Below are 21,926 nucleotides of genomic sequence, written 5' to 3'. Positions count from 1 at the left end.
TCCATTTCCACACAAAAGGAAATGGAAAGAAACACTCAACAAACTTGCCTAGATGAGTCTATTATTTAATACTCCTGCTGCTTCTTCATAACTATAATAGTCAATTACTGTTTATAACCATACCCACATAAAGTGATTTATATTAGAACCCACCACCTAAATAACTCTAAGGAGAATTTATGGATGTAACTTTTCACTTAACTGTAAAATTTGCAGAGCTACCATCTGTAGACATAGTGCCCCTCAGGATATGAAGAAATTGCTGAGACTGTCTTACTGATAATTCCCAGTTTCTTGGGATTGCAACAGTGCGTATAGATAAAGACAAGTTCAGTATGCATTAAACACATTGAGCAATGAAGCTATTCAGACACAATTGCCCTGCTTGGTTTTTCCATATTCTCAGTTTTGGGTCACTCATACCCAGCTGGAAACATGAAGCTCCTTAAGATATTGAGGGAAGGCGCTTCAGAAGCCCTGGCTTGAATGCCACAGCACACTGGTACCTAGATACTGCTCAGATGGATTACTGTGATGAGTGCCATATGAATAATGACATTCTTGGATAAAGTAAGTAATGAAATAAATCATTGCAGGATGCTTTATCCAATTTTGAATTAGATCCTGAAATGTCCTGGGAGGTGGCAGGGCAGAAATGAAGACAGAAGGATGAATCTTATGTATGAACAAAAATATCTTTGCATTTTCTGGTGGCAGATGTGATCTATTGCAAACTCTGTTCTTTTGTTTTTCAGACGCTGAACTGGACATGAATGGGATGGCATCCGATCACAACATGTCCTCCCAGGAAGAATACCTCCCACACTATCTCCAGAAGGAAGACCCCTTTGCATCAAAGCTTTCTAGAGAAGCTGACATTGTAGCTGGGTTTTATTTGACAGTAATTGGTAATGATTTTTTAATTCATCTTTGAAATATGACTTTGTCACTGCATCCTTGCAGGCACTCACAATGAAAGCAGAAGCTGCTGTTCATTAGATGAGTACTTGCATATTTCTTCATATTAGAAAGACAAATCTAAGAGGGAGGGGAGAGAATGCATCAGAAATATGGTGTCAACAGTTAGTGTCAACAGACAATGCTCTTCCAGGTTGCCAAAAGCGACTAGCAGCAGACTTTCCAGCAAAAAGTGAAGAAATAATACTCAAATTTTTTCTACCGGTAGGTTACTAGCTTGCAGTTCAGTCGTTCCCGACCAGAACTGGCTTTTGCCCTTATGCCATGTGGGTTTTATGGCCTGTTTTCAAAGCCTTTCTCATGTGCCTACATAGCAAAGAGAACATCCTCAGACGTGCTCATTTGAATCTTGCTCAGCTCCTGGCACCAGCTGTCCTCTGTTACATATTATAGTGTACAGTATTTGCTGCCAACACCCTCCCTTCCCTTTTGTTTTGGAGTCTTTTACTGTGTGCGGAATGACTTTGCAAGCAGAATAAATGGAATTATTTATTGGTTAGTGCACTCGGTAGCTGAGACTGATTTCTATGTTAAGTATTCATATGCCAAGGAGTTGTCATTCACCTGGGAAATACTGATCTCCATTGCTTCTAGGAATAAACTGGTCCGTGTTCTTGATGATTTACCGTCTTTGTTCTGGGGGTGGGGGCAAGGTTATATCTTTTTGTGTCAATATTTTTGCTCTCAAGTACTTGAGCTTCTAACTTTTGCCTCAACATTTACACTTCTTTCTATGGTTTAGGTTTCCTTATGTTTTATGGCTTTAGTTTATGCAGTTTCTCACAGCTCAGCAGCTATTTTCTCAGTAAAGCTAAGCCAAGGTCATGTAACTCTACACCAAACTGGGCTCTGGGTGTCAGATGGTTGAACACCAGGGTGAATACAGGGTATACAGTGTATTCCTTGACATTTATTTTGGTTTTGATTCATTCTCTTGTTCTACAAGTTCTGCACAAAATACAAAGATCTTTCAGTCCTACCTTCATGTTTCTGATTCACTATTTTACATCCCTCCTTCCTGCTCTTACTGTCTTTCCCCCGACTGCTCTAAGTAATCTAATCTTTTCTGCAGTGGAGGTCTCACAAAGGCTTGAATAATGCTTATTTCTCATTTGTCTTCTGCTTATGTCTTTATCAAAAAAGGTATTCAGAGCATCAGAGATGGCAGGTGAAACTGTATCTCTGTGCTGTTCTCAGTATTCATGCACCATGTTGTATGTATCCTAGCTTTTCACATATATATTTTTTTTCTGCTGCTATGCAGACAGATGTCTTCACTGAACTGTCCAAAACAACCCCCCTCGGTTCTTTTTTTGCTCAGTTAAGCAAACTTAGTTTTAATCCCAGGAAATATGTCTGAGTAGGTGAAATGAATCCTTCCAACGTACACTGTGTTGCCTTGTTATATTGGCTGTATTTAGTGCAGATTTATCCAGTTTCAAAGAAATACCCCTTCTAGGTGTGAAACATCTTGAAAAACATAGATATAATCAAATTAAGGCAAGGAAGAGAAATAATGAATTGTCAGTGAAAAACCAAAAGTTAACCATGAAAGCACAGATGTACATAAGCAGTGTGAAGAGACTGAAATTATGGTTTATAAAGGGCTGATAATCATTTTGATATTGGACTTAGCAGTAAGATTCCTACCTTCCTGGTGTTGTGGACTGGATATCAAACAGCCTGTGGTGGACTCATTGCACCTAGTAGCTCAAGCCAGGAAAGTTTAAGCCATAGCTCTGCTGTATACATGCGTAGCTCTACTTTAGACATCATATCCTGAATTTTGCTCTGGGTTTAACTTATTTTTTCATTTGTTTGTTTTGCATTGTATTTTACTTGGTTAGTTACTTTACCCTTATGGTCATTACACACTCCAATAGCAGCTTTCATTACAGCCAAATATGTTTTTCACATACACCTGTAAATGCTATATTTGCATCTTCCTTGGACTTGTATCTATAGCATAAGATACCACTGCTATCCTGCACAGATATTTTTAATTCTTTTAGCAATCATTGCAATGATTTTAAGCAGTCATTGCTTAGCTGCTGGTCAGTCGTACCCTCAGCCATTTCAGCAACAGCAACAGGTTTCATGTTTTCTAGACCAGCACAGAAGTGTTGTAGGCACTGCATGCAATACAGTAATGGACATTAATTTGCCAGAGGCCAAGAGGAGTACAGAAACTTCCCTTTTACAGGGGTTTGTGTGAAGGAGAGCGTTATACTTCTTACCAGTAAAGCTGAATTACACCTCAGAGCTCAGCCACTAAGACAGGGAATTAAACAAAACTGGTGGAAGGAGCCATGTCAGGTCTTCTTCTGTGCTTGTGAATAGATGGGGTAAAGTAGTCTTTAAACACATCTTTCTTACCAAGCAAAAAAAAAAAAAGGCTTTGCTTGGGCTAATGCTTCACATGTTGTACCTTACTAGATGTACCTTACCAGATCGGTTTAGTTTATCGCTTTGGGGATGTCACCATTAGCTCCTGTTGATGTGCAGATCCATATTTTATTACCCATTCATGCTTAGGTGGATGGCAACATTTTAATAATAGCTTGGGCATGCAAAAATATGAGATCTTAGAAGGAAATTCATCTTTATTGTTCCCAGGTAAATCTCTGAGTGCTTTTTTGTACTTTCTGCAAACAAAAATAATCCTAAATTTCCTTTTCCACTAAGCTGATTTCTGACATTTCAAAGCATCCACATTTCTGTTGGGACATGAAGCACTGCCGTGCAGAGATTTTTGGTGGTGGATTGTGGATCTTGAGGTAGCGGAGAAGGAAGGTTAGCTCTGTGAAACTATTCACTGACATCAAATTCCACACAAAAGTCTGGCTGAGGCTGTAAATTCACTTTAATTGGCAGCTTTATAGTTAATCCCAGCTCTCAAGTATTCAAAATAGCAAGCAAAAACTATGTGCTTAAATAGCTCTTGGACATAGTTGTGTCTTGTGGTAACTCTGCAGTATTGCAGATTCACTTTGTAAACTGTGTAACCTGCAGAAAACAGAAAACCAAGCCAGAGCATTCAGCTCCCATACCCAGCAAGGGTATGTCTATGTTTTTTTTATTCCAACTTGACGTTCAGGCCGAACCTGTCCATTGTCACCTTCTACCACTGAGCCGTGTCCCCTATTCCTTTGCAGATCCCATTCCAGAAATGGTGGCCCCTCTTGAAGATGTCCTGTGTGGACATTTTGATAGCAGAGAGAGGGACTAGCAATGGAAAGGTGGGAAACCAGGAGGTGGGGATTGCTACTGGGCATCTTTTTATGCTTCAGGCATGTAAGGTGAAAGTGAGTTTAAAATTTATTTCAAACAGGGGACTAAGCTGCACAGTGAGCGTACAAGGCTGGGATCCTATCAGGAAGCTCAGCAGAGCTTTTAGGGTCAGGCTGGTTGTACAACTGAAATATTGCAGTTTGAAAATATAAAAATACATTTTTTTGTCTTTAAAGAAAATCAGGGATCTTGACAAATCTGTTCTAAATTTTCTGTAAGTGTGTGATCTTTTGTCTTAACCAGTTCATTTCCATGTGCATTTTTTTAATTGTCTGGAAAAAAAAGAAATCAAATGGTACACGTGGTTATAAGAATCCAATTCTTTTCACTTGCCACTTCCCCCGCTAGCTTTTTTGTCAAAGACTTGATTGATTTACTGTACGGCTGGGTAGGGTGACTAATTACTGAGTGGAGACCCATTGGCTGTCAGCTCCTTTGAAAGCCCGTGGCAAATAACTATTGACTTGCAAACTGTTGTTGCACATTTCCTCAACGTGTTATGAAACAGCTTATTTGAAAACAAAATCCTGAAATAACTTTTTTTTTTCTTTCCTCTGATGGTTTAGCACTTCTGTCAGATTGGAGAAAAGGAATCTTATTTGTTCAGATTTCTTCTTTTATACACTTTCACCTTTTGCTGCAGGTTGGCTGTTTCTCTATAGGTGGCACTTTTTTAGTTGTTACATCTTTGGCTCTTCGTGTGTATTTATGTAGTATTATGGTGCCATGGACAGTTGTGGCCTGAACTGTTTGCTCCTGGAAAAGAGCCTTTATTTTATATCTGAAAAGTCTTTTTTCCCATTTCCAACCCCAGGCTCTGCCCAGGCACACAGCCTGCCAGCACCTACCAGAGCTGGGAGCCTGCACCAGCAAGGACTTCGGCTAGCTGTTAGGAAAAATGTTTTAATAGTAGGAAAAATGAAGCATTAGATGGCTTATCTCAGGAGATGATAAAGTTTCTATTGCCAAGGAATTAAAAAAGAATTCAGATAAGCAATTGCCAGACACAGGTATAGACAAAAGGCAACTTTTCCAGCTGTAGGATTAGGATGTCAGTGGGCCGGGGCTCTCTGAAACATTGCTATTAATAATGAGCAGTTGCTTCAGAGACTTGTGTGATGAAGACATCTCTCTGGACTACCAGTCAGCTGAAAAATATTCGAGAAAATGTCAGTTGCTTTCAAAAGGTATTTCAAAGTAAATGCTGGCACGCTAGATATCCTAAATATCACTAGAGAGAAAATGGCATTAAGACAGAAAAGGTTTAAGATATATGAAAAATGCTCAGCAACATTGAGATTCACTCACTTAGATGAAAGAAAGAAAATAATTCAAATGAATACCTGTATCTACTTATAATTCAGATTAAATTTTCAGAGCCATAAGAATTCACCAAGGATAAATCAAATTTGCTGAGAAAACCTAATATTAAATGATAAGCCAGCTTCTGTCCTGTTTATTTTTTAAAATAATATAGAAAGCAATACTGTCAGTAGAAAAATAAGAAGTGTTTCCAGTTAGATGAGTGTTGCATTTATTACTGAAAAATTCAAAATCAAAGTATTTTTCTCCTGAGTTTTGTAAACTTTTGGTTCCACAGTTGTTACTCATATTTCTTGAGAAATAGTCTGGTTTTAGCCTCTGGGAACCATTTTTCTTCCTGCCTCGTGGATGTCCCCACATTGGGTTTCTTGGTTCTGTGAGGACATGGCGCCCTTGCAAGGGGATCATTCCATTGATGGGTCAGAGGAAATACCCATTTAATTCCTGAGGTTTAGTTCCTGAGGTCTGGCCTCCCAGAAGACTCTGATGAAAACTATGTGGTGTTCAAAGGTACAATATTTGGAGAGGGCAGCGTTGCTGGGTGGATGGGTGCGTGCTGGGGTCTTTTTGAAACATGGAATATGGCTGAGTTTTCACCACCAGAGCTATGTGTAGGAAGACACCACAAAGAGTGACTTTTCTGCCTCATTGACAGAGGAAAGTTGGGTTATTTATGACTTTTTTATAAGAGTGTGGAGGGTTGTCCTCAGCTAGCAGCCAAGCATGCAGCACAGCCACTTGGTTACAGCCCCTGCAGTGGGATGGGGAGGAAACAGGAAGAGCAAAAGCAGTGGAGATAAAGACAGGGTGGAGGTAAAGACAGGGAGATCACTCACCAGTTACTGTTGTGGGCAAAACAGACTCATTGTGGGGAATTAAAAATTAAAGAAATTTTTAAAATTTCAAAAAATTTAAAAAAAACCCCAAACTTAACTGAAAAAAAATTAATTACGGATTTGGGTAGTGAGAAACAAAGATAACAAACATAAAATACTTAAGGAAGACACCTTTCCTTCCCCTTTCCCAGGCTGAACTTCACTCCAACATCCTCTCCCTCATTGCCATTGTAGGTCCTTTTGGTGAGGCAACAGCAGTCCAGGAGGTTGGGGGCTCTGCCACTCTTTGCTCTTCACTCTTTTATTCTGCCTCTCCTTCCTTCTTATTTGCCTCCTTTGCTCTGGTGTGAGGACTCCATGGGCCATGGTCCCTTCGGGGTGTTCACCTTTGGGGGTGACTCTTGCTTCCTGAAAGGGATGCTGTGTGCTGTCTTGCCTTTCCACTGCAAAACTCTCACTCTGGGCTCAAACTCTTTCAAACATGAGTTAATGAAGTATTCTTTAAGGGAACTGGAAACCCTGCAATTTTTGGTACCAGTGTGATTAGCTCCACGGCTGATTAACCACTTGCACTGTTGGTACCTGTGGGTCCTTGGGTAGTGATGTGGCAAAAAAGATGTCAGCCAACATGAACAGGGTCCCTCCTCATGCACTGAATTTCAGCTGGAAGTTAAAATCAGATATATTTTATCATTTTTCTTTCTTATGACAGAAATAAGTTTTTATTATAAAATTTAAGATGTTATATTAATATCTTAATTTACATTGTTTTAGAAATGTATCCCTCAACCTCTGATTACAGTATTTAATAAAATGAAAGTTGGTCAGAGAATGGGGTCTTTGTGATTACAGACAGCTGAATTTCATTCTTGTGGTTTTCTAAATGTTTGTGAGACAAACAGGGTTGATCAGAACAGAGGAATTATGGGATTTCTATTACATGCATTCAAATGATAGTTGTGCAGGCTCATGTAGTGAAGGCATTGCCCTGCTGCAGAGGGGAAAATAGCATTTGTTGTGGGAGGGAGATGTCTGCAGTAGATGTCTCTATGAGCTGCATAATGAAGATGAGATGATCATGTTTCAGAGTAAAATGTCTAGCCTTGGGACCACAGATTCAGGCTGAAAATATCACAGAATTTCACAAGGAAGATGGGATATTGCTGGTTTTGAGGAGAATTCTAATTTGATTGTTTTTCTTTTTTATTTTTATAGGGATTCTTTCAACTCTGGGAAATGGGTATGTTATTTTTATGTCCTCAAAGCGAAAGAAGAAGTTGAGACCTGCTGAGATAATGACTGTTAATTTAGCAGTGTGTGATCTGGGCATTTCAGGTAATTTCATGTCTTATTTTCACTCATTTTTACTATCCCACCAGCCTTTCTGGCAGCAGCAAGAGTCAGTCCTCTGGAAGTCATGGGGAGCCCAAAATGCCTTTTGCTCTATTATTTGCATATAAATAAGAGAGAAGGATAGAAAACACCATTCCTGAACAACTTGATGGAAAGAAATGAAGAGTACAAATGAAAAAATAGGGTTGGATTTACCAATCAGGCAAAACTCCTGCTCACCCCAGCACCGGGCAGGCCTTCAAAGACAGCTCCCATGTGCATTCTGGCATAATAACCACAAAATAACTCAGTATTACGGTTGAAGAAAATTATATTTTCTTGCTGTAGGGTGCAACAGGAGGGATCCAGGTACCTAAAAAATACATATTTAGCCAAATATGGCAGGGGAGGGGCATGAGGGGAAAGAATTTGAAAATGCCAGTGGCCATCAGCCTATCAAAGCTAATAATTTTCTCTCTATTGACCACCATCTTTTATCTCTGGGCCAGGAAAAATAGCATTTTTGTCAATCTATAGATTGACATCAGCCAGCTGGAGGGATTTTTATTTCAACCCCACAGCCTGGATGCCATGGCATGAGAGGGGGGAGCCTTGGAAAGGTTTACACGAAGTTGCAGAGTCAAAAGCCTTTGGAGATCATTCCTTTCGCTCTTGACATGAGTCTCATTCAGCTGCTTATGGCTACATGCAAATGCAGGAGGAGGACTGGATGTACTTTAGAAAAGGATATTTGGATGGCAGACAATCCAATGGGTGTAACGGCCTGATGTGGCCCAGCTGACCATGGGATCTCCCCAGTGCAATAAAAACAACAGTATGTTCCCATGCTCCCAAAGTCATCTGTCCCCTATGTGTTGCATACACCAGGACCGCTGCCCCCAGGGCCAGTGCACCCTTTTCCTGCCCTCATCCCTGCCAAATGTTTTTGCTTTCATTCAAATGCCTAAAATAGCACTGAAAAACATAAAATGATGGCTCCCAGCCTCCCAAAACCGAAGCTAATTGTGCTCTCACTGCACACAGCCAAGGAGCTGCTCACCCTCTTCACTTCCAGTAATTTTGATGCATCTTGGTGATCAGTAAACATGGTTTTCAGAAGGAGAAACTTATAAATTTAGCAGAAGAACAGTGTTAGTATAAATATCTCTGCTACCACACAAAGGAATCCCAATGATTTCTTTGGCACATCTGCATGGAGACTCTATTTCCATCTTGCAGTGCTTAGAAGTGAAGAAAAAAAAAAAAAAAGACCAGTTTTTGCCTCTTCTGTGATGCTCCCATCTCCTTTGCATGCTAAGAGCCTGTCTTATTTTATAAGGCTCATATCTGACTCCATTGAGAGTCACCTCAATGAGACAGAGTGTTTCAGGAGAATTTCTGTAGCTACATATTTGGAATGTAACCAAATATCTCCTAACCATATAAGCTGTATGCCCCAACCATACAAGTTACAGCTTGTTTGGGAGCCCTTTTAGCATGAGGGCTGCTAGTTTCTCTGTTAAGGTCTGTCACCAGCATAACCACTTGGTCACCTTGTCTTCCATAGGGATCTCAGTCTATATCTCTGTGTTTAAGTTTTCTAATGACAAATAATTGTGATTGGCACAGCCATGCGTGCTTTTTCTCCCTTCTCTTTCCTTTTTTTTTTTTTTTGTTAATGGAAGATGTTGAGCCAAGAAATGTGATGTGTTCTGTCTGCTGGACCAATTGGAGTGAAGATGGAACTTTTCCCAAAATCTTTGTATTTCATCCACTTGTCTTGGCACCTTGTTCAAGAAACGGGTTCTTGATGGTCCTGCTTCCTGCAGATTTCCACAGGGTGGCACCAGCCCCTCGTTCAAAACTGCATCAGGCTCATTTTGCACTGATACCATGCTGCGAGTCCTGTCCTGCTGAAGAGAAATTTGATTTTGTGCAAATAAATGTTTTGGCCTTTAGAGCTGGCAATGATTTATATGAGTAAGGTTGCTGACTATTAGCATATATCTTAGACCTTGCCGTATGTCATGTTTTCCTTGAAACCTTAATCACTGGGGTCAGCTTTTGCTTGAAAAATTAAAGTACATTGCTTCTGCTTGGAGAAAAGCACACAATATACTTACTTGAGCACAACCTTCAGGCTCAGTCAGAATTTTCTTTACAGGATTAGACTAAAGGAAAAGAATCCCAAAATACCTTGTTTAAAAGTGTCTCGTTTTGAAGGGTTTTCAATCATGATGCTTTTGGCATAGAAAAAGGAGCAAAGGCCATTTTATGCAGATTTTTTTTTGGTAGAAATGTTTCAGTTTTCTGTTAAGAATGAAAACAGAATGTTTAGTTTCGCATCTGAAATGGAATATTTTTGGGAATAATCCAAAATACTTTTCTACAGATCACTTCAAGGAAACAGAGACTTTTGTTTTGACTGATATGAATAGGTTACCTTGTGGGAATTACAGTTTGCAAAACCATTTTTGCCTTCTTTATAAACCAATTCACTGAACTTCCATGACATTACAGACAGTGTGGTTCAGCCAGGGAAACTAGCTCAGGGCAGCTGAGATACTTTCAACTCCTTGAGCTGTTCTGGCAACTCCTGTGCAGGAAGGAATACAGTCACAGGAAGGTGGAGTTCAATATTTGATGTTGTTTGAATGTTGCAGCTGAACTGTTCAGGCCTTGGAGCATTTCAGGTCAGTCTGGTAAGCAGATATGAAGGATTCAGAAATCATGGTGAAGTTCCTAGATTGTAAATTTTTTAGTTTTCTGTTCCATTAAAGTTGACTTTTTTTGTTTGTCCAGTTTGAGAAAAAAAAATCAGGAAGTGGAGATTTCCAACTAGAAAATTACAATTTCCAAACTTTTTCATTTTCATGATAGTTACGAAGAATATGAATAATGTTAGTCTGTTTTAAGGTGAGAATGGAACAACGTATGACCTAATCACTTCTTCCATAATGCAGTACCCACTTTTACAAATGGAGAAATGAGCTAAGGTGCCACTAGGAGAGAGTCTCCAAAATAGGTATTTCCCTTCTGTTTGAGGATGCTTAAAAAGTCTTAAAACTTGCTGAGCGTCACCAAGGAAGAGTGTGGTATGGACGGGAGCTGAAACCACTTCTGCAGCTCAAGACCATGCTGCAACAATAGCACCATCTTCCTTTCTAACCTAACACTTTACCACAGTATGCATCCTACTGTTGGGCCTTGATAGGTTTGCAGAAGTTCTCTTTGAAGGCAAATTTCTTTATCCTGTGTTTGAAGACCCTCAATTGATTATAAGGATGTAGTCTAACTAGATCTGTGCCTGTTTCAAGCCCAGACTCACCCATCACCCATAGTGTTTACACACTGGCATGTGTTTGCATGTGGACTTAACACATACTCTGAAGTTTTATATGGGAAGAGCTTGCACATGCTCAGTTCCAGAGTATGGGTTTGCTTCTGGTCCATGTCATCTGCAGTAAAGCACCTGTTTGCAGCCATTCTGCAGGCTTGGCTCACTCTACCACAGCATAGATGCTATGGGATCTAGCTACAGCTGTCTTAGGCTTAGTCCTGTGGATGGAGGGCAAGCAAGTCATCACTTCTGCTGTCCCTGAAGCCCTCTCTCCACATTGGAGAATACCATTTTTACTGGTATTAGCTTTAGGCAAATGGGAGGGTTTGCTTTTCTGAAAAAGGGTGGTTTTATCAGTGATGGATTTTTATCAGTCATCTGACATTCTTTTCTCCTTTTGAAGTTGTAGGAAAACCCTTTAGTATCATTTCCTTCTTTTCTCACCGCTGGGTGTTTGGATGGATGGGCTGCCGCTGGTATGGATGGGCTGGTTTCTTCTTTGGCTGTGGGAGCCTTATTACCATGACAGCCGTCAGCCTGGATAGATACCTAAAAATCTGCCACTTGTCTTATGGTAAGAAAGAAGAGGAGACTGAGGGGAGACCTCATTGTGGTCTACAGCTTCCTCACAAGGGGAAGAGGAGGGGCAGGTGCTGATCTCTTCTCCCTGACAACCAATGATAGGACCTGAGGGAAAGGCAGGAAGATATGCCAGGGGAGGTTTAGTTTAGATATTAGGAAAAGGTTCTTCACCCACAGGGTGGTGGAGCACTGGAACACGCTCCCCAGGGAGGTAGTCACGATGCCAAGCCTGACAATATTCAAGAAGCATTTGGACAATGCCCGCAGACATATGGTGTGAATTTTGGGATTGTCCTATGCAGGGACAGGAGTTGGACTCGATGATCCTTGTGGGTCCCTTCCAACTCAGGACATTCTATGATTCTATGATTCTAAATAATCCCAGCTGAATTTGTATTGCTAGACATATCACCTTCGCTGTTGTCTCTCTGCTGTCAGCTTAAGCCGTGAGTTTTAGTAATCACTCATAGATAAATCATTTTGTGTCTATCAAGACACATTAACATTAACAAATGTCAATTAACATTAACAAATGCAAGTATTGCACATATTGCAAAGTCTTATGGACCAACACACAAAAGTATTCCTTATTAGATGCCTAAATTCCTTTAAGATATATGGCAAGCTATTTAAAACATCTGAAAGATTTGGATGTGCAGTAGATCATAATGTGATATTGTCTCTCTAATATGGAGATGGAACGTGAGAGGATGAAATGAATTTAGCAATGAAAGCTGTTATCACCATATCCATCAATATGTTATATCTCTTGAATATGATGTATTATATGCTTCATTCTTTCCAATTAAAAGATATTGTCACAGTGTAGAAAAGATGTTTTTCTTGCATTGGAAGGGACTAACTCCCCAACAGAATACAGGAAATATTCAAGGTGACTTTACATATAAGAAACAGCTTGCCCATGTGCCTTGAAGGACACACAACAGATTTCATTATGATGACATATAATATCAATCATGTAATGTTAAGTTATAAGAAATGTTTGCAGCTAGAAAGTGTAAGTAAGCTAGTCTGTCCAATAGCTGAGCATGCTGTCAATTGAAAGCTGTGGTACTGCGCTAAGATCTGCTATCATAGATGCTGGCATGTGCATACTTTTCCCTTAAATGTGAGTGCAGGGAAGGTCTCCTTAGCTGAGTTTTAAATACACCATTCACATTAAGCAAAATTTCAGTTCTTTTTATGAAAGTCTTACCAAAATAAATCAGTGGCAACCCAAATCATAGACAATTTTTCACAGACTTGGTGAGCTGAAGTAAATATTTCATGGCCAGCTGCATTCATGCCATGAGCTCTGGTATTTAGTATGACATCTTAGCTCAAGAGAGACAGAACACTTCAAAATCTTTTTTCTCAAGGGCTATCTGATCATGGCTGTCCATACAAAATGATGGAGAACAATAAACATATTTAGTATGTTCAGTCTAGGTGCTTAACTTAGCCATTTTCTGTATAAGGCCTACATCAGGAAGCTGGAGCACTTGACTACACACTTACACCTTCGTTTAACTCCAAAAGCAGCAACTGTTTTTTTTGGTTTTGGGTTTTTTTTGGCAATAGGTTGCTATGGTTTGACAATAGCTGTGAAAATAATATCACTCTTCTAGTATTCACATTATTGTTGCTTTGTTTTTCCACACCTGAACACAACAAACCACCTTTCTGTCTCTCAGCCATTGTACTCAAATGCATCATTGTCAGTCAGTGTTCATTTTCCTTCCTGTGATCTGCAAACGTAAAGTCACCTGGGGAAGGGGCACTGGTCACATCCAAATTACAGTTGTTTCTTTGCTTTGGTTTTGTTTTAAGTCATTCACAAACCCTGAAGAAAGTTCCTCAATGTCAGTGGATAGGGAGTGAAAACAGATGAGATCTTCCAAGGTGGAAGGTGCTGTTATAAGACCATAAATCATAGGTTTTAACTTGTTAGTCCTATCTGAATCCAACATGTTGAACATAGGTGATGATGGAAAGCTTGTAAACTGAAGCTTTTTCTAGGTGAATCAGAGTTGTATGCAAGATGAGCAGAGAGACAATATTCCACTCCACAACTCCAGGCATGCCATTAGCATTTAATAAAGAAAATGGGCAAGGATACGTGAAAACCCCTATTACGAATACTTCTGACAGTACGCATATGGTGATTTACTGTACTGGAAAAGAATGACAAGGTAAAAATAAATCTTGGATATCTTATTTCCTCTGTAAAGCCTTGTCTTTCAGTCACTTGGGTTAATAATTTATGTTGAGAAGTGTCCCAAGATCAAACTTTAGCCAGTTAATATATGACAGGAGGAATAGGAAATAACATAAGTTATATTATACTGTTGCAGCTAGTGAGCCTTTGTACTGAATAATGAAAGGCTGAATTAAATAGTTAGTCCTTCATGTGGGTTGAACCTCCATCTCATCTGATCACACACTATGAATACGCCTTTACAGGCCACAAAGCAATTTTCAAAATTACTAGACAAGATTCCCACGATTGTTGCTGAGCTAGTTGTTTGGATTGCTTTTGTACAGACTCTTCTAGGTTGTAAATCATCACAGCCTAAAGTAAAAAGATCTGAAATAAAGTCAGGTGGAGCCCTTCATATAAGTGTGCATTTCTCTTCACGAGGTATAATGCAAGCTGGGGTGGCTAGCTCAGGGGTCACTATCGATACCTGGAAAGAGGCGAGATGAAACCTAGGGAGCTGTTGTCAAACAGCCAAGCAAACTCTTACTGCATGTGTAGAATGACCTGTTCAACTGTGCCAAATACATATGGACCTGAACTTGTAATTCTTGAATTACCTTCCAGGTACCTGGCTTAAGAGACATCACGCATTTATCTGTCTGGCAATAATCTGGGCCTATGCTACATTCTGGGCTACGGTGCCTTTTGCTGGTGTGGGGAGCTATGCCCCTGAGCCGTTTGGGACCTCCTGCACGCTGGACTGGTGGCTGGCGCAGGCTTCGGTGGCTGGACAGGCTTTTATTCTGAGTATTCTTTTCTTTTGCCTCCTGTTCCCAACTGCAGTGATTGTGTTTTCCTATGTCAAAATCATTCTAAAAGTTAAATCATCCACCAAAGAGATTGCTCACTATGATACCAGGATTCAGAACAGCCACATACTTGAAATGAAGCTGACCAAGGTAGGTAGGAAGATTTAACTCAGGTTTTTTTGTCGGGTCGTAAAAGCAGGCTTGGAGAACTTCAACCATATACTCTCCTATGCTGAGCGATAGTATAATGCTCCGAAGGTGGTTCTTTTAGCTTTCTCCTCCGTTACTGTCAAGATGAGAAAAGACAGGAGTTGAAACATAGTTTTGTGATTAGAGTACTCGAGTCCCTGAGATCGTGATTCAGTCTGAAACTCTGCCACAGCCTTCCTGTGTGACCTTACACAAGTCACATCATCTTCCTGTGGCCCTGTTCCTCATCAAACAACTCCCTTTGCTTTCAGGAACAGTTGTAAAGAATTCTTTTAAGGTGTTCGAGGTACCCAGGAATTATAACAGAAAAACAGATAAAAAGCAGATTATTGTAGCAGGGAGATAAAACTTTCAGACAGCTTACGTTCCTCTGTTAATGAAGATATAAACCAAGTCAATCCTGTGATATTGCAATTGTTTTTATGCAAATAATTTATCATTTAGGTTCAGCCATGAGCTGCTGATAAAAATGCACTCAAGTGATAAAATTAATTTGCCATCTCAGACCATTCCTATTTTCCCTTTCTGAGTGAATCTGTTTTCTATTTGGCAATGGTGACAGCCATGATCCTTGTTGATACTGGTTATTGTGCCAGGAAATCTCTCAAAATAAAAACTTGTACTGAACAAAACCAGGTTCCTTAGTTGTAGAAGATTCAACAGCCTCTGTAAGCCATGCCAAGAGGGAGACAAGCAGCATCTTTTGCTTGGCTGATCAAATTTTATTACATTTTTGGGGAGTTGAACTGACAGTTATATAATATACAGCAATAAGTGACATTATGTCTAAACATATCAGAGAATCCCAGCTAGCTACCTGTACGGTCAGTGCTGCCAATACAGCTGGTAAACGGTACTTGCCTTTAAAAACGGATGCTTCAATATGATACTGTTTTATGGTTATTCAGCACCTTTTAAAGAAAAAACGGAAACTTTTGATTTGAGGTTGCAGATTTATTTTTGCCATATTGGAGGTATCATGTAAAACTTTAGTGTGATCTGAGTCGAAAGACTAGCAATTGTCCCTTCTGTCTTGGATCCACAGCAGAGAACATAATGTTGGGATAAATATGGAAAATGAGCCTCCATCATAACCCATTTAACTTCACATCACAATTTATAACAAACAGGATGTGTTTGGGATCCTTGGCTCACATGCGCTGTTTCTTCACTGACAGCCAACAAAAAAAAGGATAAAGCAATGAAGTTTCCCTGCAAATAATATTACCATCAAGACGTGTAACCAAAGGCTCCACAAAAGGTTACGCAACATCCAAAAACCTTGTGCTTTCTGATGGTTTTCTGTTGTAATCCTGCTAATTGCCTAATTCCAAATGAGTGCACATGTACTACTATCAGTCTGGATGCAGTAATTGTCTGTCAATGGCAGCAGTATAATGGCATATGTTCTTCAGAATGGATTATTGCATGATGTCATTTGAAGCTATATCAGGCTGTGACTGAGTATAAAGTATATAAATCACAAATTTTGGCACCAAACAATTTTTCTTTAACATGTATACGAAATTCCTATGGCTACATTTCCTCCTGTTATAAGGAAGTCCTTTACCATTTACCAGGAATGCAACCTAAATGTTTGGTAAAAATTTGCTTTTTAGAGCATCTACAGATTCTAACGGAGTACAAAATCCATGCTATGGGTTAGGAGAAAGAAAACTAGACATTTTACTATCATTCTTGCTCTCAGTTAAATTCCCAATAGTTTCAATTCCAGCTTAGCCAGGTAAATACAGTCATTTTTTTATCTGCTGGAGTAGGTATACCCAGAGACTTGACAGCTTATCTTATTGAATAACTTTATGCTTACTTGTTCCATATTTGTCTTGAGAGGGATGCAAACGGTTGGCATTTTTTCCAGTGACAGATAGACCATAAACCCCCTCCTGGGTGCAGAGAGAAGGTAAACCTAGTTTGGCAAAAACTCTTGTCCTTCCTCCTGTTACCAATGGCCATCCTTGTGGCAGGTTATTGGTCCCACTGGGTTTTGACACCTTCCGTGTGGGACATCAGCACAACCTACAAGAGAGGAAGAAGCCCTGCATTAGATCAGGGTGTTGCAAACTTTTCTCTTTTCTTCTTTTCCTTATTTCCTTTGCTTTTGCCTCGGTGACTGGTACTGGGTGATATAGAAGAATGAGCTATAGTAGATGTAGACAGGAATATACCCTCCTAAACAAACTCACCTCCAGAATACTCAGGGTCCCCCACTCCCACGTACCATCAGGACCTATTTTAGTCCTGGAAACATCTTCCAAGACTTTGATTTTATGAATTTTGGAATCTGATTTCAAAGGATCCAGAATCTGGAAGACTTGCACTTTATTATTGTTTTGGTTTTATTCTCCCAGTGCATCCCATATTCTCTTCTTTTATTCTGGAATGGAAAAGAGACTGGGTTTCTTTTTGACAATCTTAGGAATATTTGATTGGCTAAAGAAGTGAGGGGCTCTGCAAATAAACAAGAAAAAACCCTCCAAACAACAAAGAAGAACCCTATAGGAACCGTTTCCAGTTTAACCTGCATTCATTTCAAAGGTCTTGCTAAGATTTTCAAAATCTTTAACAGTTCTGTGTTATATAATATCCTAAAAAAGAGAGTCTGTATATTTTTAAAGGACCCCTTAAATAATTTAAATTTGATGTCAAAGAATTATTATTTTCTGAGATCTCATTTAGTTTCCTCATGTTTAGCCTGACCTTATATCATTTTTAAAGGTCTGTGATAACAGATTCATTAGCTGCTCTGTGTCAGGTGAAAGGAAAACAGGAGCTAGATAAAGAGAAATGCATGACAGCTTTTGTTTGTATTGTGAATTTATCTGAAGTGAGTTATCATTTTTATTTTCCATTCTGTTGCACGTTCCCTTGCATTCTGCCTAGCTCTGTGCTGTGCTGTCTGTCTAACTCTGCTAGATCAACTTCTTTCTCTCTTTTCTCTTTTCCTCTCACAAGGTGGCAATGTTGATCTGTGCAGGGTTCCTCATTGCCTGGATCCCTTACGCTGTGGTCTCTGTGTGGTCAGCCTTTGGACAGCCAGATTCAGTTCCCATTCAGTTTTCAGTGGTACCAACTTTGCTTGCAAAGTCAGCAGCCATGTACAACCCAATTATTTACCAAGTCATTGATTGTAAGTTTGCCTGTTGCCGGTCAGGTGGATTGAAGACACTGCAGAAGAAGAGCTCTTTGAGGAAATCAAGGTAATTTCTTCTTTGAGAAGTAGTACACAATGTTTAATCTGTAAGTACACAATGTTCAAAAAATGTACCAAAATAAGATCTATCAAGAGTCACAGCTCTTTGAATTTTATTTCTTGGTTTTGACTGTGACTTATTCAGGGTCTTTCTTGCCATGGAAAATTGTGAAGTGACCCTAGGTGTAAAAAGAGAAGCAAGGACGTGGTTCTTACTTTTAGTTCCAGCTTCAATTCCATGGATATAGTTGGAAAAAAGTCCTATTGGTTTTAGTGGCTTTTGGATCAGTCCTGTCCTCCTGTTCCTTTTCTTTCATGTCATCCTACGGGTCACCTCCAGAGCATGTTGATGACCTCCATTGCCGGTGAAGTAAATGGGAGAGAATTGTGTTAATTCCTTATATAACTAACCTGTTAATACTATGCCTTTCAGCCACAGAATTATCAGGGAGAGATAATAGTTCCTTAATCACCCTGAAGGTACCACTCAAACCAAAAAAAACCAAACCATACAAATCAAAGTGTAATAAGGTTTCATAAAAAAGCCTCTTTTCTATTTAGAACTTTCTGGCAAAACCTGTGCTGACCACCAGTGGAGTTCCTGGAAACATTAATTGTGCACTAGGAGGAAAAATGTTTCTAGTTCTGTCATGTTAGACAGGTATCTTACTTCTGTGATTGAACAACAATGAGATAATGATGGATGTTAATCTGACAGTGTAGACTGATAAAAAAACCACAAATGCCCTAACACATATAAGTGACTGTGAATCCATAGAATTCCAGTAATTTGCTTCAAAAGCCTAGAACATGTGTGCCTCAGTATGTACTTTTAGAGGCATGAAGGCTCATTTCATCATTCGTATTATTCACTTACCAATTCCAGCACTTTTTGATGTATTGTTCAGAGAGTGAGTCAATAGCTTGAGCTTCCACAGCTTCCTTTAGCAGATTATTCTGTAATCTTACACACAGATTTACCTTATCTGCAGAACATACAGAGTTTGTATGCATTGTAAGTGTTTGAGATGCTGAATTTATAGTTTATCAAAAACCCATCTGCAGTTTTAGGCAAATGGGAGACAAATCTGAAGTAGCCTTCAGTGAATCTTTGGAGGATGGATTTGTGTTTAACCTCCATGTTATCACTTTGAAGGAGGAAGGTTTCACCTAGTCCCTCACACTGAATGCAAGTTGGCTTTTCTAGGCCTGTGCAGTGAACAAAATGATCTAGAAAAATCACTTCCCAGAATTAGGAACTTCATTGTCAGCTTGGTGTGAACAAAATGATTGTTGTGCTTTCTCCTTCCCATAGGATGTATACCATATCTGCACACAGAGACTCGACGGCAATGAACGAAACCCAACTGGAAGTATGAAGGCTCATTTCACATACAGCAAATGAAAACCTGATGACAAACAATCATACTGTCTCAAGTTCCTCTTTCTGTAAATAAATTAAAACATGATGACAGTTTTATTTTACTCCCTAGTCCTATGTACAATGTAGTTCTTTCCATCCTGACTAAAATAGTGTGTTTAGAGCTGGGCAAATATTTTAAGTACTCAGAGGAAGAAGAAACGGAGAAGATTCACATGTATAAAAATTTTTTATTCACTTCAGAGCCTTTAAAATACTTTTTTTTTTTTTTTTTAGCACTAACATAAGTGATAGTTTGGATGATACTTTCCTTCATGGAAAGGGAAGTATTCACAAAGGGCAGTTTTAGTTTGCTAAAGCTAATCTCCCTAGATTCCTACTGCAGTCACTGGAGAACTGGAGCATGAGAGAAAGGATTCCTTAGAGGACAAATCAGAGTCAGAGCTTCACTTAGCAGGGCTCCAAATCACCCACTGGAGAAACATTAGCCCACTGATTATCCCTTGTGAATATCTCTCCAACTCATGCGGCTACAAGCTATCTTAGAACCATTTTGACTTCAGTCCTTCAATATTCAGAAATATTTTTTTTAGTCAAGGCAAGATCAGAAGTGCCACACATACACCACAGATGATCAGCATTTGTGAAAGAGAGGGGAAAGGTCTCTTGCTCAACTGTAATTTAATTTAAACAATTTGGAATCATGAATGACTTTGTAACAAAAAAGCAGAGCCTAAATGCAGTCAGCCCCATACAAGCCAAACTGAGCAAACCAATAGTTTGCACATCTTTTTACCATTCTCTGGCCAAAATTACAGTGAAATGTGATGGCAATAAGCAGATAGGTTTGACTTCTTGAATGGTAACTGACTTTTTTCACCTTGTATTGTACTTTTCACAATTCTTTATGAGATCACTATTTAATATAAAATGACAAATCCTTCCTCAATCCTAAGCATGAAACCAGTGAATTCATGAGAAAGGTTACAGCATAGGTAGCAGAGAAATGTTTCTCAAGTGCAGTTGTATCCAATTTTTAAACACTAAGCCCTGGAAGGATGAGGATTAGGAACGATTTAGGAGAACAACAGTCCTGCTAAAACAAAGCTTTTAAGTTCCTAATACACTCAATAGAAAAACAATGTGCCTTGAAAAGATCTGCAGAGTAAGGCAGCCAAAACAGTTGCATTGGATCTGAGCCATAATTATTCCCATTCTTTTCTTTTTCTTTTTTGGATTTACCTTAAGGTAGAGGCATTGCTACAGAACAAAAATTAGCAATTCAGTATAAGCAGATTTTTAATGCTTAAAATAATGATTTTGATGTTTGTATGTCATTTCTTTGCGAAGAATATGATACTATAAAAAATAAGTTAATTGCAAATCAGAGTCTCCCACACAAATTTGTGTTGACTGTTCATTAAAAAAGAGAAAGTTAGGAGGGTCAAAGTTTTCTTCTGAATTGTTCCTATAAGGAAAGAAAGCATTTATGAAAGAGTTTCAATTGTTTTCCTGTTTAACATTTAATGGTGCTTTTTATCATACTGTTATTTCACAATTGTGTTTAACATGTATTCCCTGCCATACTGAAGGGAACTTCTTTTGTAGCTGATCTGTAGTGATGTTAATCTTGTTTTATATAATAATGTTGAAAAGATTTAAAGTAATATGATGTTATTGGGATGTCCCAGCACTCCCATTCTACAGTGCAAACAGTTGCTATTTTCTCAAATGATATTCAGACAATGTAGCAGAAGTTGAATTTTGCTGAACTTCCTAAGCTGAGTAGAAGAAAGTATTGTTCCCTCCTCTGCAATATTTCAGCAAAAGAAGTTTGAATAAATATTAGGAGAACTTACAGAGGTACAAGGAGTCACCATATTACCTATACAATGTTTTGTCCTGATTTTTCCCAAGGAGTTGAGTTGTTTCACCTCTATACATTTTTCAGTATAAGGCAAGTTTGTTTCTTGACCATGGTTGCAAGTTGCACCCAAGAATTGATCCAGAGCAGAAGGCATCCTTTACAACATTTCCAGATTTGGTTATGAAGCCATTAAGAATCTTCCCTCCGTTTTCCTGCGGCTTTTATTCCTTTCTTCATCCTGGAAAAATTTGGTTGGTATCTATGGATGTTTATCGTAACAAAGTTTTGATGCAAGGCAGATGTACTGCGGCCCTATAAATGCAGATTAGTTGGAGCAGAGCTGCTGGTAAGACTGAAGGAGTTACCCACTAGTCTGGCCAGATTTCAAGGCAGATCAAGTCACAGTTTGTGACTGTAGTTTCAACTGGGGAAGCTTTTCTCTTTACTTTTTAAAACTATGTACTCCCTTCAAAATTGCTGCTGGGTCATCCCAGAAATGGACACATACTTGTGGTAAGGCTGAATTTTATATTCTTAAAGACTGTAAAATATTTTTGGATTTCACT

General features: G+C 39.2%; 1 protein-coding gene across 1 annotated transcript; it reads left to right on the top strand.

Moving 5' to 3' along the window:
* The first annotated feature begins 754 nt into the window (after nucleotides 1-754).
* OPN5 (opsin 5) lies at nucleotides 755-19,491 on the top strand. The gene is made up of 6 exons (XM_009467326.2): nucleotides 755-908; nucleotides 7,644-7,763; nucleotides 11,504-11,674; nucleotides 14,507-14,841; nucleotides 17,875-18,119; nucleotides 19,428-19,491. The coding sequence occupies exons 1-6, from the start codon at nucleotides 770-772 to the stop codon at nucleotides 19,489-19,491; spliced, it is 1,074 nt and encodes a 357-aa protein (XP_009465601.1). The 5' UTR covers nucleotides 755-769.
* Nucleotides 19,492-21,926: the final 2,435 nt, after the last annotated feature.

The sequence above is a fragment of the Nipponia nippon genome, unplaced genomic scaffold (genome assembly GCF_047370975.1).
Source record: "Nipponia nippon isolate SJK-2023a ecotype South Korea unplaced genomic scaffold, ASM4737097v1 scaffold_4, whole genome shotgun sequence".
In the NCBI taxonomy this organism is placed as follows: domain Eukaryota; kingdom Metazoa; phylum Chordata; class Aves; order Pelecaniformes; family Threskiornithidae; genus Nipponia; species Nipponia nippon.
This window is presented reverse-complemented; position numbering and strand designations above follow the sequence as displayed.

What these genes read in the sequence shown, in the direction of transcription:
- OPN5 (XM_009467326.2), top strand. Translation starts at nt 770, where the DNA reads ATGAATGGGATGGCATCCGATCACAACATGTCCTCCCAGGAAGAATAC. An exon ending in AATCTGCCACTTGTCTTATG is followed by an intron (nt 11,675 to 14,506) that starts GTAAGAAAGAAG and finishes ATTACCTTCCAG; the next exon opens with GTACCTGGCTTAAGAGACAT. An exon ending in TTGAAATGAAGCTGACCAAG is followed by an intron (nt 14,842 to 17,874) that starts GTAGGTAGGAAG and finishes TCCTCTCACAAG; the next exon opens with GTGGCAATGTTGATCTGTGC.